The sequence below is a fragment of the Cephus cinctus genome, unplaced genomic scaffold (assembly GCF_000341935.2).
Source record: "Cephus cinctus unplaced genomic scaffold, Ccin1 Ccin1_scaffold0351, whole genome shotgun sequence".
Taxonomy (NCBI): domain Eukaryota; kingdom Metazoa; phylum Arthropoda; class Insecta; order Hymenoptera; family Cephidae; genus Cephus; species Cephus cinctus.
Genome location: NW_014333043.1, coordinates 365,392 through 385,812, shown reverse-complemented (window position 1 = coordinate 385,812; position 20,421 = coordinate 365,392). Strand labels below are relative to the sequence as shown.

At 37.8% G+C, this 20,421-nt stretch overlaps 6 protein-coding genes across 13 annotated transcripts in view; 3 read left to right on the top strand and 3 right to left on the bottom strand.

Moving 5' to 3' along the window:
- Nucleotides 1–34: 34 nt before the first annotated feature.
- Nucleotides 35–5,754, bottom strand: LOC107267177 (chitooligosaccharidolytic beta-N-acetylglucosaminidase). The gene is made up of 6 exons (XM_015738528.2): nucleotides 5,598–5,754; nucleotides 1,742–2,153; nucleotides 1,216–1,659; nucleotides 625–1,133; nucleotides 411–544; nucleotides 35–334 (listed from the first exon to the last, which is right to left on the bottom strand). The coding sequence occupies exons 1-6, from the start codon at nucleotides 5,660–5,662 to the stop codon at nucleotides 102–104; spliced, it is 1,797 nt and encodes a 598-aa protein (XP_015594014.1). The 5' UTR covers nucleotides 5,663–5,754; the 3' UTR covers nucleotides 35–101.
- Nucleotides 5,755–6,623: 869 nt separating this feature from the next.
- On the bottom strand, nucleotides 6,624–7,410 carry LOC107267183 (mediator of RNA polymerase II transcription subunit 10). Its single transcript, XM_015738538.2, has 3 exons — nucleotides 7,236–7,410; nucleotides 7,038–7,121; nucleotides 6,624–6,958 (listed from the first exon to the last, which is right to left on the bottom strand). The coding sequence occupies exons 1-3, from the start codon at nucleotides 7,355–7,357 to the stop codon at nucleotides 6,769–6,771; spliced, it is 396 nt and encodes a 131-aa protein (XP_015594024.1). The 5' UTR covers nucleotides 7,358–7,410; the 3' UTR covers nucleotides 6,624–6,768.
- Nucleotides 7,411–7,506: 96 nt separating this feature from the next.
- Nucleotides 7,507–9,405, top strand: LOC107267179 (epimerase family protein SDR39U1). Of its 4 annotated transcripts, none has more exons than XM_025084430.1 (7): nucleotides 7,507–7,803; nucleotides 7,877–7,983; nucleotides 8,142–8,412; nucleotides 8,501–8,596; nucleotides 8,723–8,766; nucleotides 8,847–8,960; nucleotides 9,035–9,405. In XM_025084430.1, exons 1-7 carry the CDS (start codon nucleotides 7,782–7,784, stop codon nucleotides 9,161–9,163), a joined length of 783 nt encoding a protein of 260 aa, XP_024940198.1. In that variant the 5' UTR covers nucleotides 7,507–7,781; the 3' UTR covers nucleotides 9,164–9,405. The 4 variants fall into 4 exon arrangements, with proteins under 4 accessions (XP_024940198.1, XP_015594017.1, XP_015594016.1 ...); XM_015738531.2 differs by having other exon boundaries at nucleotides 8,501–8,608; XM_015738530.2 differs by having other exon boundaries at nucleotides 8,501–8,766.
- On the bottom strand, nucleotides 9,334–11,027 carry LOC107267180. The gene is made up of 2 exons (XM_015738533.2): nucleotides 10,780–11,027; nucleotides 9,334–10,356 (listed from the first exon to the last, which is right to left on the bottom strand). Exons 1-2 carry the CDS (start codon nucleotides 10,874–10,876, stop codon nucleotides 9,587–9,589), a joined length of 867 nt encoding a protein of 288 aa, XP_015594019.1. The 5' UTR covers nucleotides 10,877–11,027; the 3' UTR covers nucleotides 9,334–9,586.
- Nucleotides 11,028–11,125: 98 nt separating this feature from the next.
- LOC107267181 (autophagy-related protein 101) lies at nucleotides 11,126–16,040 on the top strand. Of its 3 annotated transcripts, none has more exons than XM_015738535.2 (2): nucleotides 11,126–12,250; nucleotides 12,791–16,040. In XM_015738535.2, exon 2 carries the CDS (start codon nucleotides 12,796–12,798, stop codon nucleotides 13,450–13,452), a length of 657 nt encoding a protein of 218 aa, XP_015594021.1. In that variant the 5' UTR covers nucleotides 11,126–12,250; nucleotides 12,791–12,795; the 3' UTR covers nucleotides 13,453–16,040. The 3 variants fall into 3 exon arrangements, with proteins under 3 accessions (XP_015594021.1, XP_015594020.1, XP_024940199.1); XM_015738534.2 differs by having other exon boundaries at nucleotides 11,134–12,250; nucleotides 12,788–16,040; XM_025084431.1 differs by lacking the exon at nucleotides 11,126–12,250 and adding an exon at nucleotides 12,453–12,612 and having other exon boundaries at nucleotides 12,788–16,040.
- A 524-nt stretch (nucleotides 16,041–16,564) lies between these two features.
- LOC107267172 (prolactin-releasing peptide receptor) overlaps nucleotides 16,565–20,421 on the top strand; it is a 24,211-nt gene continuing 20,354 nt past the window's right edge. For 2 of the 3 annotated variants that reach the window (XR_003059517.1, XM_025084429.1), the window contains exons 1-2: nucleotides 16,565–19,203; nucleotides 19,328–19,604. Coding sequence is in view for 2 of the 3 variants with exons in the window: in XM_025084429.1 (XP_024940197.1) it covers nucleotides 18,241–19,203; nucleotides 19,328–19,591 (1,227 nt within the window). In the remaining variant the exon portion in view is untranslated. The remainder of the gene's footprint in view (nucleotides 19,204–19,327; nucleotides 19,605–20,421) is intronic. The other variant, XM_015738501.2, reaches the window with a different exon arrangement.

Below are 20,421 nucleotides of genomic sequence, written 5' to 3'. Positions count from 1 at the left end.
ACATACTTTGGTTAATAAAAAATAAAAACCAATGTATCAAGTACTCAAGAAAATTTATTTTCAGACAAATAGGATTTACAGTGTATCACATATAGGGAAGTTTAAAGGGGACAGGCGCCCTGATTTTGTGAACACCATTCAGGTTCGAGCTGATCAGCTTGTATTCCTTTCTGAACCAGCCGCTGACGATGTCGCAGCATCCTCTGCTCTGCATGAATCCAACTGGAACTTGGTTCTGCCCAGAGTCTTTCGGCATAGGCAGCAGCACGTGGCCAGAGTCTGCCATCTAGGGAACTAGTATCTGCTTGTTCGGTCCAGAGAGCTGCTGACCCACCTTCAAGAAGAGTATACAATGCGTGAAAATTTTTCCTTTATCTCTTATTCAAAGAAGCAGTCCTCTTTTAACTTACCAAGAATATACTGTTTATCGGCAGTAGAGAACCCTTGTTTGATAATAATATTCAATGGTGAATTATCATATAATAGCTGCCATCCCTTGTAAGGTGAACACCAATTGTTACCACTGGTGACCCACGCACCAAATCTGAGAATAATCAAATTAAGCAACCGTGATAACCCGATGTAATCTAAGATTTAAGAGATTAATTAAAAATTTGAACTTACCCGCAATCGAGATAAACAGCATCATAATTCGAGAAAATAACTTTGAATTTTTTTTTAATAAGACGAGCGATAGACTTATCCGACGATTCTGTCCATATCTGTATTATATATTTATTAGGATCCAGATAATCAATGTTATTCTCATCAGTGAGACCACTGGTCCAAAGTATACTAGGAAGCGTTTTTCCGTTATTGGCACGTGTCAAGGCATCGTACGCTTTCGTTTGGAAATATTCCCAGGCCTTTATGAAACCTGAATCACCAGTAGTGTTCCAGCCTTTAGTCGCCATCCATTGCTTGAAGGACTCTACAGAATTCCAGCACTTGGTGCTCACCTCGTCACCACCCATGTGAAAGAGTGCAGGTTTGAAATCATGTATTAGATCCTTGTAGATGGTTTCCAGGATTTCATATACCTTCTCATTAGACACGTTCAATTGTCCACAAGGAGGTTCAACGCAATAGTTCATCCAGGGTTGAGCTTTGAAGCACAACAGTGCATTATCTATCTATAAAAAATTTATGTATCACTTGTAACAAAAAACAGTACCAGTGGGTATCGCAGGTGACGGACAACCATTAAAAACTTACCCATTGCCATCCTTCGCCTACGTGAGCCGGTGCATCCAGTTCAGGAACGACTCGTACTCCATGAAGTAAACCGTAATCGACGATTTCTTTAACGTCCTTCGAAGTATAAACCTTTTGCGGAGTGTAGGATCCATAATGCGACATATTCGGCAAGCTTTTGCTTTCGTAAGGGAAACTATGAGAGTCTGTGATGTGCCAGTGAAAGGTATTCAATTTGGACATAGCCATGCCCCGAATGGTACGCAGAATGGCAGCTTTGTCTATGAAGTTCCTAGATGTATCCAGAGTTATTCCACGATAGGGATAAACGGGACCATCTACGATGTTAACGTCGCGAGCTATTTGAACTTGCGAACGTAGATCATCGAAGACAATCAACTGTGAAAGTGTCTCTAGACCGTGTCTGGCCCCGAAGTAACTCTCGGCGACGATCGTGGCATTGACCTCGAATCAAATGGAGTACAAGGTTATGTTTGAGAAATAACAGAAGTCAAGATACTTAAAGATTTTCCCTTTGCCAGCTTACCGTCCCATCATCAAGCTGTCGCACTTCCAAGGTATAGTTTTCACTGATGTCTAAGGGCATACTGAGGTCTTTCACCAACGAGCCGGAAAAATGAACCCACAGGGCCTTTCCGTTTTTATTATTCGCTACGCCTCCACCTAATCGCTGTACATTGCTCTTCAGCAGGTTAACGCTTCTAGATAGAAGTGTGCTTACTTTCGAGGTGGAATTTAAACCGGAAATCTTTATGGCTTCAGGGTCCAGGTGGACGACGAAATTTCCTAAGGAAAGATGTCCCGTAGGCTTTGGCCAGATAGCCCCAGCCTCTCCACAGAACATCTGACAAACCTCTAGAGATAATGGTGTACTAACATTTGAAGAAATTGCAGCTTTTTCGCAGAGACCCGCAGAGCACTCGTAATGCCATGGCGATCTGTAAAGAACGAATAAAAATATAAATAAGTTTAAGAAAATCGTAGGAAGCAACAGAGACACGGCATTTGAGATCAGCGGAATTGGAGGGGAATATAATTTTGACAAAATACGAATAAGTACTCGTTGGTGCCAAGTAGTGAAAGTGTAACATTAATACACAACACCGGTCTCTCTCTTTCTGACTTTCTTGCGTAAAGTATACATATATAACATTGCAAAAACTACTATAACAGTACTTTTCAGTTTGTGTGCCAAGAATAACTTTTTGGTATGCGCGTCGTAACTTATCGTTTATAATGTTGAAGTGATACATTTCTGTTATGAAATATAAGTCACGTAACCATCAGTTATGCTTCTCTTATCATATCTGTCTTCGTAAACTTTTTTTAGTTTGCGATTTGCTTTATTTAAATACAGTGTAAAATTTTTATTAAAATAATTGAAATCACAACGTTTGATGTTGGGTAATAAATAAAAATGGTTTCATACAGCGACAATAAGAACGATGAAATTTTTGTGAAAAATTTATCAGATATTTCTATTGATGATGACTTCTATAATTCAAAAATTCATTCACGCTAGTAGGCTTTGTGATATTGATATTATTTCACCTTCAATATATCTGCAAGTACTTGAGGCTAAGCGAGTTTTGCAAATATATCATATTGTCACGTTGGTAACGAAATGTTTGTTGGCTACTTGCGAGAAGTCGGACGGGAATGTCTCCAGACGGAAATACATCCAGATAGGAACGTGCGTCCAGTAATCGCGCAGCAAGCTTTTATTTGAATTATCGGTAAAACCATAAAAATATGCTTCCTTGTTTGTTGCGATATTTGCAACAATAGATGGTTCAAATGTTAAAAAGTAAATTGGTGGTAAATTGCTTGCAACTTGCAGTGTTGTTATACTTTCTAAAAATGAATCAATGACTATTCACTGACAATTAGTGGATATTCAGTCGCAGTTATAAATGTACCATTGGAAATTAAATAGAGAATATATGAACTATATTCAAAACAACTTTTTAATTTCTATGTATGTAAATTTACGGTTGGTGCACACCAAGTCTATTTGTTTTGACGCAAATGGGAATCGAACACCTGCGGTCTTTGAATGCTCGAAATGTGGATTGCGACACTCTACCCAGTGAGTCAACAGCCCAATTTGAAAATATCACTTTAATTAAGAATTAGAATCGTCAATATTCATATACGTGCAACATATGGAAGTTCAAAAATCTTGTTGCCATAGAAAGTTACACAATTATGTACAAGCATAACGTACATACATCGCAAAGAAAAGTACCATATTATTCATAATGCTATAGGAAGCTGCATCAATTCCTATTTGTTAGCATGGTCAGGTAGTGTTATACTGGAAGTAACCTATACTGGAATGCGATTTACACTCTACATGAAAACGCGCCAAAAAATCTAGTGGCACCAGAATCAACCCCTTACAGAACTCCTGTAAAACGAAACCACTGATGTATAGTAGCAGTGGATTAAATCTGTAATGACGATATCTTCAGTAAATTTTTAAAAAAATAAAACAATTAGTGAAATTTCACTGATTCATTTCTAAAGAGAACTTTTTCTCGGAACAATTTATTAAAGTCCATTAAACAGGAGTTATCACAACAAGTTTAAAAAACTATTCTATATAGCTTTATGTCGTTATATGTATATAACGTTATATGTATATAACTACAAATATATGTAGAATTTGAATTAAATATTAAATTTTAATAACTATTTAGAAAAAAATGAAAATGTACTACGCACATACGTTCTCGTTAGAATTCCAATACTTAATAGGAATTTATAAGTATTTTAGTCATTTTATGTTCAGATCGCGTAAATTTAAAGAAATAATTTATTGTTAACAAAATGCTAGTTCGTTCAAGTAATCACTTTTGCTAGTATATTTACAACATACATTTGTACCAATAACAGCATAAAAGAATCTATTTCGCTTGTTGCAATAATTATTAAACTTTTGTTCCACATATGCTAGAATTATATTCTTTATTTATATTTCATAGCAAATTCATAGTATATTCTCAGCAAACATTGGTTGCAAAAATTCAACGGTTTTGCACAAACACGTTGTGTTATCTAGGTATTAACGATCCAGAGCGTTACACATGTTGTATGATTAGGTCTACTTGTGTATGATAATATCGGATTATGGATCATATGGCCAATGATCAGATATGGCCAAATTTCCTACATGATCATATCTAATCATATATAGGTTTTTATGTGGAGAATAGTAATACAAACGGCTTTCACTGCGCGTACGAAAGAACGTGTGCTCTTTGAAAAACACTTTCTATAGCTGCAGTTTAATATTCCTAATTCAATCCATGTCCCAACAAAGACGAAGTAACTATTACATATCAGCAATGTTACAGTTTCTTATCTCTAAAGAATAATATCCAGCAAATGCAATATTACATGTAGCGTGTATGTTAGTTGTAGTTACCCATTCATTTTTATAACGTCAATATAACATCCCTGGTCCTTCGATATTATGTATACAGGGTGAGTCGTTTAACTTGGCACAAACAAATATCTCGGAAAGGAAGCATTTTACGAAAAAATTGTTCCAACAAATTTCGTTTGGTTTCGAAGGGGAAAGAAAGTGCTGTGCTGTTATTTCTTAATCGCGGCGGTTTTCAAGTTCTTTCGAAGGTCAACTTGGCTTTTTTAAATGGGAATCTCTATTTTCTATTGCAGATTGTTATGTTGTACAAAAAACCAATTAACTTTTATCTGAAACATTTTTTAATAGGACCAGTATTTGCAACAAAAGAAGAAAAAAATTAACTAAGGTTTTTTTCTAGCTCAAGAAAGTTCAAAAATGCATTGATGTTGAAGGACATAATTTTTAACACTTATTATAATATTATTTGGCAATATACACAAGATTATACACAATATACACACGTAAATAGATTATTTACGCAAGAAAAGAACATTAATTAACTTTTTTCTTTTCTTCCGATTTTTGTATCTACAAAATCGCTATACTTATTAACAATCCCGGGGTCTACGCTTGATATTGAAATAACATCGAAAATACTGGTTCTATTAAAAAACGTTTCAGACAAAAGTTAATTGGTTTTTTGTACAGTATAATAATCTACAATAAAAAATATATATTCCCATTTAAACAAGTCATGTTGACCTTCAAGACCTTGAAAACCGCCGCAATTAAGAAATAACGGCACAGCACTTTCTTTCTCATCCGAAACCAAACGAAATTTGTTCGAACATTTTTTCGTAAAATGGTTCCTTTCTGAGATATTCATTTGTGCCAAGTTAAACGAATCACCGTGTAAAATAAGTGGGAAATGACTACTGTCACAATATTATATGTACATTAAATGGAATATTGTACTATTTGGGTAATGTATTAAAAAAATTTAACTTACTTGATCTTATGAGCATCGCCAAATATCTGCAAAGTTCCAAAAACCAATAATAATATGACGAACATACTGAGACCTGTCGTTAGGACGACAGTCAACTGCGAAACTGATATTCTACAGGTCTTGTCGACATTCTATAACAGCATTTCACTCTTAAAATCATAATATATATCCCACTCTGCTAGTACATACCTAGGCGCGCCACGTGATGAGTCAGTGTGCGCGAGCGTCTAATCGTCATGGTCAGAAAGATCACGTAGCAATCCTGCCGCAGAATGGAAAGACTAAGAATAAAAGCAAATAAGTAAGATAAAATGAACAAGTGAAATGAAAACTGAAAAACGATCAATATCTCCCTGGAAAGTAATAAATAAGTCAGAAAACAATAGAACAATGATTAATACCAAGCGTTAAATATGATTGCTTAAATATATTTCGTTATTAGATCAATCTTCCGTAAGATCGAAATTGTTGATCAGCTACTGTTTCGAGTAGTGATGCTTTTGCAAATTTTGACGAATTTTGTTTGGTACTTTAACTAATGGTTAGTTCGTATTTGCTTGAGCTAATTCACAAATTTGGTATACGACTATTGTTACTGCTGAAACGTTATTATGAGTTAGTAATCAGCTTTTCATCAAAGTCAGTACGCAATTCTAAACATGACATTGTTTGGCAATGGTAAATAAATTGGCTCTTTTAGGATCTGGAGAATTTTTATGATTTAGCTGATATTGTAGTTTTATTTTAGTGGAGTTGACTCTCTCCCTCCTGAGGTTACACACTAATGCAGTTTCTTGTCTACTGACCTTCCAATGCACCTTTTTAACGACTCTGTTTTTCTTTCTTACTAATGGGTGAATGACCGCAAATCGAATGGAAACCTGTTCTTCATTTCTAAGAAAGAAATCGTTTGATTCATTTTTAATTGGAGCATGAAATCTTACATTAAGTTTGATTAAGATTATAAGTAAATTTCGTCTTGAAATTAATATGCTGTAAAACGGAAAAGAGACAAAGAGACGTAAATAAAGTTCTCCAATATATTTTCACATTATAAATATTTTACATAACACACATATATAGGATACCGTGTACAAAGTACGAGTATATTATAATCTGATGTTAGTGGAAATGAGATTGATAGGCATAAGAATGAAAAGCACAAGAACATTTATTCATCACCACGAATCGCACGATATTTTGTTAGCTCATTTGGAAATACTCGGTTCAATTCTACAAGCATGTTAGCTTTAAACTTTCGATAGGCATCAATTTTTCCTTTGACCTGTTCATTCTTTGTTAGAGCCTTTTCTATACAATCCTTTGTATATAGTTGTGGATTTCTACCTTGATCAATATAGCTGAAAAACAAAGATATAATGAATTATTAGAACAATATAAATATAAACATCATTATGCATTACGCTATAATATACTTACTCGAACACTTCTAATGGCACATGAACATCTTGCACCTGTGACTTCAACTTGTCTACCTCTTGCAAACCATTTACAAGTCCTTGGCTGAAAGAAAATGACAATTTAAATAAATAGGAATGAATTACAATTTATCAAGAATCATTCTAACCAAACATGACACTGCCAATTTCTGATACAGAGAAAGGGGTCCAAACTTACATTTTCTGATTTAGCACATTTTGTCCCTGAGGCTGGAAATCACTAACTATTATACGAATCTGTCGTACGTTTTCGATAAAAAGTTCCAGCTGGGTTTCTAAATTTTCCAACGCAGATGCCATTTCTACTGTTTACCTGTGTTTACGTTCGATTAGTGCACCTACAGGAAAATGTGTTCAACGGTAATGGTCACGTGTGTCAATGAATTGCAACAGTAGCGCCACGACGCGGTAATACCGGCAACTGGATTTGAGATCTTTAATTACCAAGGGAACTTTGTCGGCATTCTAAATGCTGAATGAACATTAGTAGTGCCACCACTTAATTTATAACGAATGTACCGAAAGCATTACCTTTTGGCAGAGCGAATGAATTTTTGGGTATTTCTGGTAATTCTACTTACATATAGACTACTAGACTACTAGACTGTTAGGCTACGTGGGGATATTTTGGACATGCCGCTAGTGCATAGCCACTTTGCTCGTTTTTGGAGCAAGTTTATGTTCATTAAATAAAACAAGTAAATTACCTCATCCACAAAGAAAAATGTCTAAACATGTGGTTATTGGTGAGTCTTCAAATTAGTCACGTTTTAATATTTACTTTTAGAATGATGAATTTAAGATTACATAATTTTGTAGGTGGTGGGACAGGCTTTATAGGATCAGCTTTAGTGGACACATTTAGAATATTTGGTGTGAATACTACTGTTGTCTCACGAATGCCTGGTCCTGGCAGAATTACTTGGGTAAGATTGAAAGTAACGTGATTGGGAATTGGTTGTGGTGATACTTATATTTTTCATTGGAAAATTATCGATCTATGATTCACATATCCAAAAGATACATTGTGAATTGTGGATCAATGACAGAGTGGTATGATCTGTTCAGCATTTCAATCCTCTAGAATGAGTTAGAACGGTGCGGTCTACCTGAAGATATATCAGCTGTAATTAACGTGGCTGGACAGAATATTCTTGATCCAAGATGTAGATGGACTCCAGGCTTTAAACAAAATGTATGGAATAGCCGTGTCTATACTACAAAAACTCTGGCTAAAGCAGTTGTACATACCAAGGCTGAAACCTTTGCCACTATATCAGGAGTTGCTTACTACAAGCCTAGTGAGATTGAATACACGGAGGATTCCAAATGTGAAAAATATGACTTTTTATCAGGTTAAAGTGCAAAATATGTTTGCTCCATATTGATTAAGTTTAGGTAATTGCATACTAATAGTTTGATGCAATGTTTATCTTTAATTAGAACTTTGCCATGAGTGGGAAAGAGCAGCTGAACTTTCTACAAACTCCAACATCCGACAATTTACCATACGATCTGGTGTTGTACTAGGCAGAAAAGGTGGAATGATAGGTCAAATTTTTCTACCATTTTATTTTGGCTTAGGGGGTCGTATTGGTACTGGTAAACAGTATATGCCCTGGATACACATAAGGGACTTAATCAATCTATTTCTCTTTGCAATAGACACTAAAGATGTCAGTGGAATATTAAATGGTGTAGCACCTCAGGTATCAGCACTAAAATGTTACTTAGTAGAAATAATTTTTTATTTAATTTGCTTTTAAAAACTATACAATATTTTTCTCAGATTATCACAAATGAACAATTCACAAAAGCATTTGCAGCTGCACTTTGGCGACCAGCTGTGATACCAGTTCCCACATTCTTATTAAACATGGCTTTCCATAAAGAACGAGCAAAGGTTTGCTTCAATTAATTTTAAGATTCATATCTTGAACATGTTAATTTCTAAATGAACTTTAAAATCATCCATAGATTATGACCGAAGGTCAGAAAGTGATACCAAAACGTGTCTTAGATGCAGGATACGAATATGAGTTTCCAAACATCGATGCAGCTTGTAAACAATTTGCAAAGTTAATATACATAGACGACTTGTTTTAAGCAAAAGTATATAATAGTAAGTGAGTAAAAGTTTGCAAAGTTCAAAGATGTCGCGATCCCTCTATAAAGTCAATAGAGATATTGTTATTTCTAGTTACGAAGTAACATTATTAAGTTTAAAGAAACTTAACAAACTACTAAGTTTCTTCACACCATAATTAAAATAGACATAAGTTGTTAGCTGACTATTTATTGTCAAAAAAGAAAAAAAGTAATACAAAAATATACGTATATATTACAAATACAAGAACATTTAAAATGGTAACCACCTTTCAACATCATGAATCATCATAGATATAGTCTAGCGAGGATCATTCAGTTTACAAAACACGTATAAACTTTGTATGTCTCAATATTGATAGGTTCACAACATCCGCTCACATACGAATCGAAATAATTCGTATTTCAGTCTACAAATTTATTTCAACAAGCCGAACCTGCATTCTGCATCCTCAAGGGAATCGTACATCCATGTCTCATGCACCGTGGATAATCATATCGCGGAGCAACCACCCTCGCATGATCATCCACAGCAGTATTCCCAAAGTTAATGACATTTCGTACATGTCTTCGCCTACTTCTAGGCGAGTAGTCATTACCAAGAGTAGGACTGCTGGATTGTCGGCGTATGTCATGCTCATTATTCTGCAGTGGGACACGTACCGGCGTCGCCGATTCTATAACCCGATTACGTACAACGGAAAGTGGTTCTCGTTTCCCCCTAGGATAATCATCCTTCAGAATCTCATCCTCTGAATCCGAGGGTGTTATCAGTCTATCATACGGGTCAAATGTACATCTATCAAGACGTTCAATTCTGCTTGTATTCAAGTAATAATTAATCTTCTTTTTGAACTCTCGAGCTTCTTCGTGACTAAGTCCTCGTGTGCTAAACGAGAGAATCTTGCCATTGAAACCGAGTAAGAAGATACCAAGTTCTGTAGATATCCCAACGTGTCGTATATCGCTCATTCTCATTACAGTGAGCGATTTCTCTGGTACCTTAGAACAGAGTTTATCGCACCAGGAACACAATGTCACTGTGGCCTTGTTCTCCTCCTTGTCTAATACAAGATCCTGCCATTCGCCTAGAGCGTCCAAACTGAATGTGATCTCAGCCAAGAGCAAGATCAAGGATGCGAGTATATTATCTGTCAGACGCCTTGTTACCATGTAAAATATAGATGCAGAGGCTGAAATAACAACCATAAGACATCACAGTCTGATTTTAAAGTGAGTCAACTAATTATATATTGTTTTGGCTACAACGAGAGGTCAATGTTATCGCCATGTTCTACTTGCATTAGACACTTGCATTAAAACTAGGTGACTCGAGTGGGTCAGTGAGAGTCTACAATAGATAAGTTAATAGGAGCAAATAATCGATAGAGGCCTAGTATAACACTAGATTTAGAAATAGAAGAGGGTACAAGATAGGATAGATATTTTTATTGAAGTATCTATTTACTGCGATCGAATTTTATTTAACATTATGTCTAGTTATATATTGAATCATGTAATGAGCACAGTGCGAATGAGGGCGAATGGAAATAACGAGATGTAAAAATATAAGAATTAGAAAGAGATATTGAAAGAAGAGGAACGAGAAGACTTACTAGCGAGTAGCAACCAGGCGATGAATCCTGGTCTTCTAAATACATGCAGCCTTTGTTTGTCGATAATATTTATCTGGGGTTTCGTAGCGAGAAACATTTTTCACTGTATAATTTCGTCTATACACCAGAAAGAAAAGGGTGTCAAAGAATCAGGCAATTAATCAGAAGAAGCTGGAGCAGTGAGAGAAAGTTGCAAAGAGGAATTTTGACGTGTCAGCAAACCAAGGAAAAGACACTTGCACTGACAATGGGATCTGCATCTGTTATTTTTATTGGTGACATCAGAGTGGGCATTAGCTTGGTTCAAACACGTCGCAACAGGCTCACGGTTTCTCATTCCTTTCGAATCTCGCTAACGTATCGCGCCTGTCGGAGTAGATACGAGTGCACAGTATCTTTAGAGTTATTATAATTGAAATGGTGGAAAAGGAGAAATATTAAAGGATCAGACGAGAATGTTCTTTTTAAACAAAGAAATAAAAGATAATGAAGAACAAAAGCATTATGCGTTGAGTTCTCTCAAATATTGAAGCGTAGATCGCGGAATCGATTGCGTAGAAAGTTCCTGGTATTTTGCAAACGTTTGAAAAAAATGCGCGTGCATCTACGCGTATCCACGTTAAAAAAACCTACAAATTTAGAGCTAGAGTTGTTAAAGGTACAGTCGAAGTAACTGAGGAAATAAAATGTAAACAAATAGGAAAGCCTGATTAGGACGAGTGTATAAGAGTTTATCAGGAAGTGATTTCGTGTGTATATACACACGGATCACGTGATCAGTGCGGGTTCCTTAGGTTTATCTGCGCATATTTTTCTTGTTTTGTGCGATGTTCAGGCTGCTGGATTCATTGAAGGTAGAGGATAGAGTTGGTGAACTATACTATGTGATAGAAAAGGATATAGGGAGGAAGTATATATGAGAGGGTCGCGCTCCGTAGAGAGGAAAACGGGCCAAAATGGCGTATGCAGCGCGCACAGCTGTTGTTTACCGACAAATGCGTGTGCGGGTAGCAGTAGGTTGGCGCGCGTAAATTCTCGCATGACTTTTCGAAAAGAGTTTTCCCGTGTCGGGTGCGTGCGCGGGGATGGCGAGTCAAGTAAGGATACCGAGGAGAGTCTCCAGGGTGTGAATCAACGGCGTAGGCAAAGTTATTACTAAGTAAGAGTAGCCCAGTGGCCACCAGTTACTAGTTGGCCAAGTCAGTCAGTCAGTCAGCCAGGTAGCCAGCCAACCAGCCACCTCAGCGGGATAGTCAGCAGCCACGAAAGCCAAGCTTAACCCATCAGTCATCATTTTCACGAGTATTTACTTTTGGTGCTCTACGGCGAGAACTCTTTTAGGATTCAATGAATCGAATCTTTTGTGGACACAAGGAAGGCTCTATCATGACGGCCTTCACGAATTAACCTCGAAGACTTTTCCAACAGTGCGAAATAGGAGGGAAGAAGGAAGCGGAGAGACAACGCAAAGGTGATACACGGCGCAATCCGCCATTCGGAAATGTGAACGCGCGCCTTTTCTATCTCTCTTTTGCTTTTTTGTTTCTCTCTCTCTTGTTAGACTGATTCTTTTGATCTTATTCGTCTCCCCACTTTCATACGTTTTATACTATTTTGGCGTATCTCGTTCTCTATTTTCACTATTCTGCTTATCTATTGAAAAACTTAAGTTTTATTTTTATTTCTTTATTCTGCTACTCAGAATTTTTTCAATGAGTATTATGTAAAGTGAAAAAATAGTGTTAACACAGTCATTTCCCGGGAATACTGTTATGTTTAATTGTAGCTGACAGTGTGAATTTTGTTCTTGTTTGCTTCTTGAGTGATAATAAAGTAAGGATAGCATCTTATGCATGCATCAATATTGAAAAGTAATTCTGTCGTAGTAGATAGTTTGTTCAATATTTTACTTTCATGTAAAATTGCTCTGTCAGCCTTTGCAAAAATAGTTCAATTATCATCCTCCACATAGAAGTTCTATATACATAAAAGAAAATTTCTCTTACAGCAGCAATCATGAATGCCAGAACACAGCTGTTCGAATTGAGTATGGAAGGACGCCAGGTAGATGAAGCAGTGGCAAGCATATTTCACAGTGTCCTCTTTCACCGAAGCCTTGGAAAATTTAAATATAAGCAAGAGGGCAGTTACTCCGTAGGAACCGTAGGATATCAAGATGTTGATTGTGATTTTATTGATTTCACATATGTCTGCTGTTCATCGATCCATCTAGATCAGACATTAAAACGTGAGATATCAGGCTTCTCTGAAGCACTACGTTCCACCGATAGTCCTGGATCAGGTCAAATCTCACTAGAATTTTTTCAAAAGAAAAAGAATCGCTGGCCATTTCAGCCAGAGTGTATACCGTGGGAAGTGTGGACTGTGCGACTTGAATTGATTAAACTCGCTACAGAGCACGAACGACAAATATGTCGGGAAAAGGTCGGCGATCTTTTGACGGACAAAATTCTCTATATAACAGAAGTTATGAATCGGCATGATTATTTGCCAAAAATGCCAAATCAGGCTGAGCTGGATCTCATATTTGACACCTCGTATCCTGATATTCAGCCGTATCTATTTAAACTATCATTTACGACCTCTGGTCCATCCGGATCCACCATGGGTAATACCATGAAGAAACTGATCAAAGAAACACTGTCCATTTAGTCGTAACGCATAGTTGGCTTTTTAGTTTAAAAATGCGATTAAAATTTAGATAATCGAGCCAATCGTCCGAAGTAAATTCACGTAAACGCAGGACGAGCTGGTTTCTCATACCATAACAATCCAACGTTAGCACTACGCGTAGGAAATCCCGCATTCGGAAACGCACGAGCAATTCTTTCATGTTCGAGTATATCCATCCTCTTCGTAACGGTGCTATCCTTATAAACTACTGAAGTATCCGTTTCAAAGATATCTTACAAATTTTTATTCTTTAACAAGAAAAAATGACATTTAAGTCTTACACCGATATACGAAGCATTGCGATAGAAAGGAAAAAAAGTCAAGTTTACCATATGTACATAGCAGACATTTTTAACTGTTAATGTATATCCATCAACTGTATAGTACAAATGAATATAAAGTTGCTTTCCTGTACTTTATAGATATCCGACGCATAATTTCAGCAGCAATTTCATAGTGACGATACTCGCGTATTTTACTTCGGTCGGTTGTCCTCGCATACAGGTTGTGGCGAATAGAACACAAGTCGTAAGGATAAAACATCTTGGTGACTCTATGTCTGACTTTTTCACCCTTTACTACCAGTGCTTAATTATATTTCAATTCTCGTAATCTATAATGAATTCTTTTATCTACTCGAGACATAAATTTCCAGGATTATCACGACATCCTTACCACCTACTAATTCGCCGCAACCTGTCTATCTAGTAACACAGCGATACCTGTACCTAACTCGAGAGTGAGAAGGCAAGTGCAAGAAATCTGCGACCGCTTCTCTACTTAAAACAAAAATATTAATACAACATTTTAACGCGATTGCGGTCGATCATCACTTTTTACAATAACTCGGCCAATAATAATCATCAATCATGTTGCACCGAGCGCGACGATGTGTAGGAAGTGAGTGAAGTTGCGAAATGAGAAACATATAAAAATGTATTTAAAAAAATATGATGTGTTGACTACGAGTTTTGCGAACGAAATTAATCAACCTTTGATCTTTCATATGGAAAACGTGCAATCTTGAAATTAACTATGTGGGAGAAGTGATACTGGGAGCACAGCGAATTTCAACGGGTTTCACTACGAATTCATGAAATGGACCTAGACAATTGAAATTTCGAAGGAAATATTGGCTGTGATGCGATTGTGCGTTTCTAGAGCGCAGTCGTTGCTCCGTTGAGCGAAAATAGTCCAAGGGCCGTCCGTTCTTCGAGCATGTGGCAATTAGGACTGCCCTATTGTATATGTTGTTAAAAAAAAGAACTCTTTCGCCTTGAAATCGATGCCATGCAATCATTTCATCTCACGGACTATCTTCACACTCGTTGGACATCTTGAGATCAGGCACTTTCTCTCGTCCTTTCTCTTGTTCTCCTCCACTAGGCGAGTTCATACTGTCTTGTAAGCGCTATCGTTAAAAAAATTACACTCACACTAGTAATACGGCACCCTTCTACACATTAATTTTTCTCAGACAATGAACAGGGGAGAGCGAGAGAAAGTGTAGGAAGTACAGTAAAGACATGTGTACCTATATATGTCCATTAAACGCGATGAAAAAATTACGATTTTTTATTATATTAACTCATAGACAAAGCTACACGAATTTTTATTTATTATTTTATTACGAGTGACGATCTTTCTTGCGAGCTGCAGATTTAATAGAAACCTGGTGATAGTCCTAGGAGCTAAGTAGCCCGACTTATTATTTTGCGTGTCGTTTTGTTTTTATTTTTATTTTTTTCTCGATCCTTATCGGATAACGTTGCACTTAGACTAGAGCCGCGCTACACACTTGATGAGAACGCCGTGAGTGTCGCACAAGACGTCTGATTCCAGAGTTTTAACGCACCAGAAGTCGGATCTGGATTTTTGTTTTATTTTAGAGAAGGATACTGTGGAGGAGGACAATGGTGGGAGGAGATTTTGTCAAAGAAGTTTTTTCAAGGATCCATGCAAAATGTATATAGAATGTTCGATTGGTTGATGCCGATGCCGATCGTTGATCCAGAAAACAATGACTTTTTATTTCTTTGTCAGATCTTGTTTATCTATTATATGAGCTCCTCGTTCCTGGTGACACTCACTGCGCGACCATATGACTGTAAAAAGAAATAAATAGTCTTGTGACATAGTTTCTGCATATATTATATATTGTGAGATAGCGAGAAAGAGAGATTAGCAGAGAGTGTGCGCGCGTGATGATACTATATGTACTTTGTGTAGGCGCCGAGTCTACGAGATCACTATAAATAATATACAAATTACAAATATGTACATTAAATTAAGAGATGCGAATTTACGAATGGTCGATGGGTGGCTGGTATGTTGTTGAATGATTATTAGTACATAGTGTGAGCTAAGAGGGAAAGAGAGAGAGAGAGAAAAGAGTATTGTACTAGGTTATAACTATTGCGACCATGAGGATGTGGATAAAAGATGACGGTTAAGGACGAGTACGGTGAATAACGATGATAAATGATTTAATTATTAATAAACTACTGTATTTTATAATGGCAACTTTTTGAGAGGCGATATATACACGGAGAAGGTGGAAATGGAAACTAGCGAAAGCATATAATATTCGCCAACGTCTCTTTCCTATCCAATTATAAATCCCAGGACAATTCCGTCTTTCTCTTCATCAGTCTACTATACAATTAGTAACTATCAGTATCATTGCGCAATATTTGATTTTAAATTCAAATATTTATAGGTAAGTCAAATTTCATGTCACTCAATATATTCGTGATATTGCAGTTTCGTACGAGCTTAAAAGATTTAACGTACGATGGCGCCAGGCACTTCTACTGATTTAAAAATGGCTCTGAAGTTTAAAGCTACATTGGAATTTACGTCACTACGTAATACACGGTATTTGTCTCACGTAACCAATTCTAGATTAATGATAGGAAATTGTGCGACAACATTGCCTAGAATTAATTGCTGGACGAAATCATAAGAGAGTCGATTCACGTAGGTTATTCATTTGACAATCCCAGCGACAAAACTCTTCTTTTTGTGCTGATTGCCTTCCAGAATGAAACAGACGAACTTCTCATTGCCACAAGTGAAATGGTAAGTTCTCTCTTGTTCGCTTTTATGTTTTTTATTGAGAATTGTAGAAAAAAAGCCGAAGAGTTCCCTTTGCAAATGAATCTCTGTCCTGGGGCGATTCCAATCGCAACTGATTTGAGCTTATTAAATTATTTTATGGCAAACGTTGGCACTACGGTGGTGGGAGGTCGGCTCCTTCCTATCATTGGAAACTGTGATTGGCACGCGTTCTGACGCTTGCGCGAAAAACCCGACGCCGGCACGTCCTCGCGATTTTCCGAATTCAGTCGTCGACTGAAATCAACGCGACGCACCCGGCTTGACCGATCTTAGCTAACGTACTTGACAGGACCGGCTGTCACGACTTTGGATATCTTATTTTATCCATTTTCATTTTACCCAAGGCAAATCATCTTCATCTTAGTTATAAATCAATGAAGCACCGAATAATTCATCAGTATATACACGAGGTTGAATTGATATTCTAAACGGGAAAAATTGCTGATATCTTCATTTCCATGTCAGCGACATCAGTCAAGAGTGACATATAGAAGACACTGATTATTTGGAAATTCAAGATAAACAACAATGTATTTCACTGAAGATAATACTAAGTCTGAGAACAACACGTGACTGCGATACAAAAAGAAAACGGAAACCCACGTACCAGAATTTCATCCACGTGTATCCAGTATTTCAGAGTAGCATTTTTAAAACTATATTTCCATAAATACCATTAACAAATCCGTAACGTGTTCGCGGAACCGAAATTTATCGGATAAGGCCGTAATCTACTCCTTGGTTGAATGAACGAAACACCTGTGCCACGGTCGTTTCTCCCGCCCAGGCTTACAATAAACTATTCTCAAGAGTGAGAGAGAGAGAGAGAGAGGGAGAATGGCACAAGAGATATAATGGGATCCAAGCGAGAAACCGGAAGTTGAGATGAGTCTGCCTTGTTCACTAAGAAATTTATTACCTCGTTAAAGGCAGTAAGTTAGTCATGCGTCGATCATTTTGGCTGTCATGCTAAAGTGTTCCAGGGTGCCAAGATCATTTCTATTGAAGTACCAAGTGTTCAGTGCTGAATGAAAAAAAGATGAATCGTCAATAGAAAGAAAAGGAAAGTGGAAGCAGAAGTTAATCCTGCCCAGAAACAGCGTCAACAGGTGGCCGAGATCCATTCCACAAGAAACTGAGGAGCCATCGCACTGAGATTCAGTTAAGCTTCTGCCTTTCTTTTTTATTGGCTAATATATAGTATTCACACGTGAACTCTATCATATTCAAGTATTCGACGAAATGCCCAAAACGAAGTTTAGCGAATCCTCGTGTATCTTCAGTGAAACTCGTGAAACAGTGAAACTCATGGAATAACTTTTAATTCTCCCTGTTTTACCATGAATCCGGAACAATAGAGAAATGGCTTTATGGAGTTTTTTCGAGGATTAATGACCGCTTATGCTCCCAAATATTTGCACCAGCTGTCGTGGACACATCCGCTGTTTTATATCGTTGACGCCAACGCTTTACATCATACTTCATTGTGTTAGGAAAATAATCCATTAAGGAATCGCACAACCAGGATGACGCACTGAACGGATGATACAACTTCCATCGTTATTAGTAGCGTCTTCAGCTATCTGACGACTTTATCAACGTAATCAACGGATCTGACCTAAATAAAGTTTGGAGCACCCGAAGGACATGGAGAACCTTACGCATTATCGAGGAAACGGCAGCGACGGCTTTTCCTATCACGATCAGGATATCATGTCCAATCCCGTGGTACAGATAATCTTCTGCATCTTCTATGGAAATATATTTGTCCTTGGTGTCTTTGGCAATGTCCTTGTATGCTTCGTGGTAGTACGAAACAGACAAATGCAGACCGTGACAAACCTCTTCATCACCAATCTAGCACTCAGCGACGTCCTCCTCTGCATCCTCGCTGTACCCTTCACACCCCTGTACACCTTCTTGGGCCGCTGGGTCTTCGGAAAGACGCTCTGTCATCTGGTGCCCTACGCTCAAGCTGTCAGCGTTTATATAAGCACCCTGACCCTGACGAGCATCGCTGTGGATAGATTCTTCGTTATTATTTATCCATTCCAACAGAGGATGAAGATCGAAGTTTGTCTGGGCATCATCGTCGGGATCTGGTTGATCGCACTCTTGGTCACGCTACCTTACGGACTTTATATGCAAGTCGAGGAGCACCTTCAGCGGGAGACGGAAAGGAAGAGGATCTTCTGCGAGGAACATTGGCCAAGTGAATCCTTGAGGCAGATCTTCAGCTCCTTGACTTCCTTCTTGCAGTTTGTCGTCCCGTTCTTCGTCATTGCCTTCTGCTATATTTGCGTGTCCGTTAGACTGAATAACCGAGCGAAGAGCAAACCTGGAAGTAAGACCAGCAGAAGAGAGGAAGCTGATCGCGAGAGGAAACGACGTACTAACAGGATGCTCATCGCCATGGTTACCATATTTGGTATCTCGTGGCTTCCTCTGAATATTATCAACGTTGTCAATGACTTTTACTCACAGATCAATGATCTGCCATACTACAGATTATGTTTCTTCATGACTCACTGCCTTGCCATGAGCAGCACGTGCTACAATCCATTTCTCTACGCCTGGCTCAATGATAATTTTCGCAAGGAATTTAAGCAGGTTCATCATTTTCTTTTTATATTATACCTTCATCCACCTCCAATTTTTGACGTTCCGTCGAATTAATCATTATTTTTTTAGAAATTCATTAAATCATATTGAATGTATACTTTCTTTCCTGAAGGTGCTACCCTGCTTCAGAAGAGGTTACACCGATGGTACATCGAGGACGACGGAAATTTGCAGAAGCGACAGAATTTGCAATGGTAATGACACCGTGCAGGAGAGTCTCCTACCTTGTCAGACAATACCTAAAGCCAATCAATCCGGCTGTGAGATGATAACCTTGGAGCTGTCAACAAATATCTCGAAGGATCCATCGAGGGAGATGGTGCAAGATCAAATACCAGATGGGCAATCTAAAGACGTGGACGATGTAGTCCTTTAAATCAAGCCTCTTGGTGAGTGTTGACCTTCTCTTGCTACGTGCTATCGCGAGATCAGAAAAAGTCATATACTTTCGATTTGCTACGTATTATTCCCTGGAGTTGTGGGGTATGGCCTTCGGTGCTACTGTATTTCCTCAGGGTTCCCGTGGTTGCTAACTCAAATGATTACGATTCCAATGGGAATTCTACCTCCCCCAAAGATCATTCCATCAAGGTTACATATACCTTATGACTGTTATCGATATACCACCATTGCATTGATGGAGAAGCCACTTTTCCAGATTCACGATATCCCTCTGAAGATCTTGTGTAAAATCAACATTTTTCGTGGGGCGCAACACCCCTGGAATTTCACATTCGCTTGATAGAAAAACATCCATTGATATTACCAAGGGGATACGCTACCACTGGCCCTTCCCAGAGTGGATGACACAATATAATATCGTTACACTTATATCTTGTAATCTCATACTCTATGGTTACCGGTAGAAGTGCTACTGCAAGTGATAAAGCCATATAGAAAGATTCAGAAAAAAGGTCACTCGACGATGTGAAAATTATTGAAATTTATTACGTCCTTAGCCGTTAGATTTTTCATCCAATCGGGTTATCCATATCTATTCTCATTTTCCATGATCTTTCATAAAATCGACTATCGTCTTCTTCTACGACCTCGTTTTACATAATCTGTACTGTGAAAATGATTTTGGGTGTCGCAAGATTTCATCTGATGACGACAACAGGATATTGTCTAGATAAAATAGCGGGAGATTCGCGAGAACGGACGCGGTGAGGATAGCGAGAGAGAGAGGGGGGGGGGGGGAACAAA